The sequence below is a fragment of the Cryptomeria japonica genome, chromosome 11 (assembly GCF_030272615.1).
Source record: "Cryptomeria japonica chromosome 11, Sugi_1.0, whole genome shotgun sequence".
NCBI classification, from domain to species: domain Eukaryota; kingdom Viridiplantae; phylum Streptophyta; class Pinopsida; order Cupressales; family Cupressaceae; genus Cryptomeria; species Cryptomeria japonica.
Window position 1 is genome coordinate 604,517,448 of NC_081415.1, and position 4,320 is coordinate 604,521,767.

Consider the following 4,320-nt stretch of genomic DNA (forward strand, 5'->3'; position numbering starts at 1 on the left):
ATTAAAAAATTATATTTTATAATATTAATAACCACTGATATTAAAAAAGAGTTGAATTACTTCTTATAAATAATTAATGTTCACAACTGTAAATACATGACATGTGACATAAATATCTGCTAAACTATGAAGAAATTCTCATCCTCACTTGAAACAGACTCGCTGAAAAGTAGACAAAGAAAAGAATAATAACCTCTTATTTTGAAAGATAAGATTCCAATTTACCTAAATTGAACCTCTCATTCATTCTATAGAATAGCTGTCAAAACAACTTCCCTCTACGGCATTCTTAGTTTTACAGCGTACCCTGAAATGCAGGCACCTACAGGGGACTCCTCATCATGGACTTCATACATTCATTTGGTAAAGAATATTAACCATCTTTCACTTTTGGATTATAAACATTCCCTCAATTTAATCGCTACACCATATATATCAAGCTTTTTCAAATTGACTTATATTTTGTTGTGGGTATTTGTATTTGTGTTTGTGCAGGTTCAGCACTTAATTGAGAAATGTTTGCTCTTTAACATGGATCAACAGGAATGTTCAGAGGCGCTTTGCATGCACGCCAATATTCAACCCACTATAACTGTTACGGGTATAATAAATAAGTAGTAGCTTGTTAAGCCTTTTTCCATATACACCTCCATTTTCATGCACTCATTCTTTCATTGTTTTTATCCCATTACTATTTATTATTTCCCTCTACCCTCCCCCTTAATTACTCAATATTTAATCTAACTCTTCCATAGTTTCTTCTTAAATCTATCTCCTCTTTGCTTATGATGTGGTTTGAAAAACCAGTGTTGTTCACAGCGTGGCTTGGTTAGGCTTGTCTGTCTGTTTGTTTGTTTGCAGTGTGGAATGAATTGGAAAAGGAGAACAAAGAGTTCTTCACAAAGTATAACGAGAAAAAGGAAGAAAAACCAAGGCAAGAACTGAAGCAGATATTACATGATATATGTGCTAGATTTGATAAAATCACTCTCTGAAACATGGTTATTGTCTATTATAAATAGTTTTCTACTGTGCAATCTATTGTAAAGGCAAACTTTGTTTTATAAAAATAGAAGTTATTATTATTGAAAAATTATGATCTGTCAAAGAAATATAAAACTAAAATACAAATAAAATGGAAGATTATAAGATCTTATTGATCAAATGATCAAGAATCAAATTAATTGATGATGAACTAATTATAATTGTTTCATTATATCAAAATCTTACATTCATCCAAATTATGATAAACTCGCATTAATAGAAATAAAACAAAAAACTAAAACAGTTTTTACTCCATAGTCACGCTATAAATAAAACTACTAACAGCATAGAACTATATATGTGTGAGGAATTACTAAATATTTCAACAATCTGTTATTTTTCTTTACATAACTTTTTCTTTATATAAAGTGTTATTACTCCATAGGTTGATGCTGTTCAGAAAATCATGTGTTATTTTTTTCTATATAACTTTTTTCATAAATCATTCCCTGACAATTTTATTGGATTTAGAATATATATAAATTTTAATCAGTAATATTAAAAATGGTAATTGTTACTGGTGTTGTTCAGTTCTGCTTTTCCATTTATAAAGGGTGTCATACAATAATTACATGGAGGCTCTCACCATTTTATGGGTTATGGAGAGTTGTTGGCCTGTTGGTTAGAGAAGGATTATTTGTCAATCTGATTCACAAGTGTTAGCCTCTCTACAACATTTACCTATAGATTTAACCCAATGTTGGAACAATTAGTAATGGAGGATAAAATTATGTAATTCTTTGTTGAACTATAAGTACTCCATGTTTTATGTCTTTCTGTATAAAATAATTTTTTATCTCTTTTGAAAAATAATTTGATTTCACTTTCAAAAGAAAAAAATATAATTTAAATTATAAACACTGCATACTAGCAATTTAGACAATTCTAATAATCAAATATCACAGTTAATAATTCTACGATGTAGAATTCGTGTGGAGCATGACAGAAAAATGATCCTCGCACATCCGTTGAAGTCTGTTGAGGCTGCGAAAGGGCGTTCAAAAACACTGAATTGGACTGACGGGGACTTCAAATGTCCCCGTCTGATGTCACGTTGGAAAATTAATGTTGGAGGACAATTTCAAGCAATAGAAGTAGACAATTTTCAACAATAAAAGTTTTTTAAAATATATATATATATATATATATATATAATGCAATATGTAATGAATATTATTAAAAATATAAATACTTTTCATAATTATAATAAAAGGTAATTTAATTTTTTATTTTAAAAAATTAAAATATATTATAGTTATTATAGATTATTATTTACTAAATGTACACTTTATTATATTTATAGGTTTCATTAATACTTTATACTGTATACATGTAGTTTAATTATATTTATTATATTTAAATCATGAATTTTCAATTTTGTATTAGTGTAATTTTTATTTTGTTTTCATAATACAATCAATATTTTTGTAATATAAATGATTAAGTAGAATTAATCAATAGTGAAATAGAATTGACTAGATCTATAATATGTAAACATTTCAATGTTTGAGGAGTTATCATTTAATTCTTACTAATACCTACCACTTATCACATTTTTCATGTCCACGCATCCTTATATATTCAATCTACCTATTTATTATGTCAAGAGGTGTCTACAATCACAAAATGGATTGAAAACAATTGTGTAAACAAAAACCTTCATTTACTAAAATAATAATAAAGAATATAATTATTATAGGTGTAGTTATTAATAGGCACTATTATTAACATGTTAGAGGAATAATTTAGTACTATAGTTATAGGCCATAAATATAATATATATTGTTGGTAATCGACACTTATTCAGTTTAGTTGTGTTGCCATTGATGGCAACACATATCATTTTGTGTTGAACACTTAACCGATACTCACTGGCATTCATGATTCGGCAACTGACATTCAAGTCATCCAAAATTCAAGGGCAACCGACAAACTAGAAATCGATATATGAGGCCGACATAGGAGATTGATCCGGTAGGTCTACACGGTAGCAATTAGCGGCATCGGTAAGGAAGTTTAATGTATTTATTTTTGTCTAGGCCGACATGTAAATAAACTGTAATATCATTGTAAGCCGACATAAGACATTTATATTTATGATTGGGAAGGGTATAAGTCAGTCTAGTTAGGTTATTTTGGAGATATATACACATGATACGAGATATAGGGATGTGATATTGTGCGAGCAATGTTGATCGACTCAATATGAATATAATATTCTGTAGTCGGTCTTGGTTATTGGTTTAGAGGTTTGGGATGCGAAGTAAGTTACCAGTAAAGGAGGACACAGTGGAAACCGATACAGACAATCCTTGAAATGGAACTCATCCAACATAGTAGATGCATTATCTAAATTCAGAATTTTGTTTGTAGATCCAATATTATGGGTCACCAATCCCAGTGTGGTTTTTCCTCTTTAAGGTTTTCCACGTATAAATATTTGTGTTATGGTGTATGTTCTTGTGGTGGTATCATTTATGATTCTTGTTATATTCTGTTATGGTTACCGGTTACTAAAACACTTTATTAATAAGGTTAAAATTGATCTCACCAGTCCAACACTTATTCACCCCCCGTCTCAGTGTTCTTGGATTCCAATAATTGGCATCAAAGCCTGGTGCCTTGGAGTAAGTCGAACAGCTTAAGGAAGTCTTAGAGAATTCAAATAACTGGAAGACAACTAAGAGGGGGGGTGAATTAGTTGTCATAGATTACCAGAACATTTAGCAATTAAAATTTTAATATCGGAACCCTAAACATTAATACCATAATGCTTAAACCAAATACTAGAATAGCAGCTAAATCAATTAAGCATAAAAAATAATCAGAGAATAAATACCATCCACATGACACCAAGATTTATACGTGGAAAACCTGGTAAAGGGAAAAACCACAATGGGAAGCCTACCCATAGTTAGATAATACTTCTACAATAAGTATATGAATTACAATTGAGGGGCCCTCACTTGCAGGAAGGCAAACAACCTAGAGCACACTGGTCATCACAAAAGGAGTCTCAAGATTGAACTGCAAAAATAGCATCTCCTATGCCTAAGTACAGTTCCGGTTAATCTCAATACTGGAGGACTAACTTCTCTTACATAAACCCAATTCGATCTCCAATGATCGACCAAATCCTTTGTTTGAATGATATTACATTATTCGCACATTACATACACGTATCCCATTTCTATATCTCAATGATCTACAATGAGATCTTACATCATATATATACAAACCGTCGACCATAAACAATTAAGTCGACCACTAGACAAT

General features: G+C 30.4%; 1 protein-coding gene across 1 annotated transcript; it reads left to right on the forward strand.

The window, feature by feature from the left end:
- Positions 1 to 244: 244 nt before the first annotated feature.
- On the forward strand, positions 245 to 1,029 carry LOC131069001 (uncharacterized). The gene is made up of 3 exons (XM_059214246.1): positions 245 to 363; positions 496 to 601; positions 862 to 1,029. The coding sequence occupies exons 1-3, from the start codon at positions 313 to 315 to the stop codon at positions 993 to 995; spliced, it is 291 nt and encodes a 96-aa protein (XP_059070229.1). The 5' UTR covers positions 245 to 312; the 3' UTR covers positions 996 to 1,029.
- The last annotated feature ends 3,291 nt before the right edge of the window (positions 1,030 to 4,320 follow it).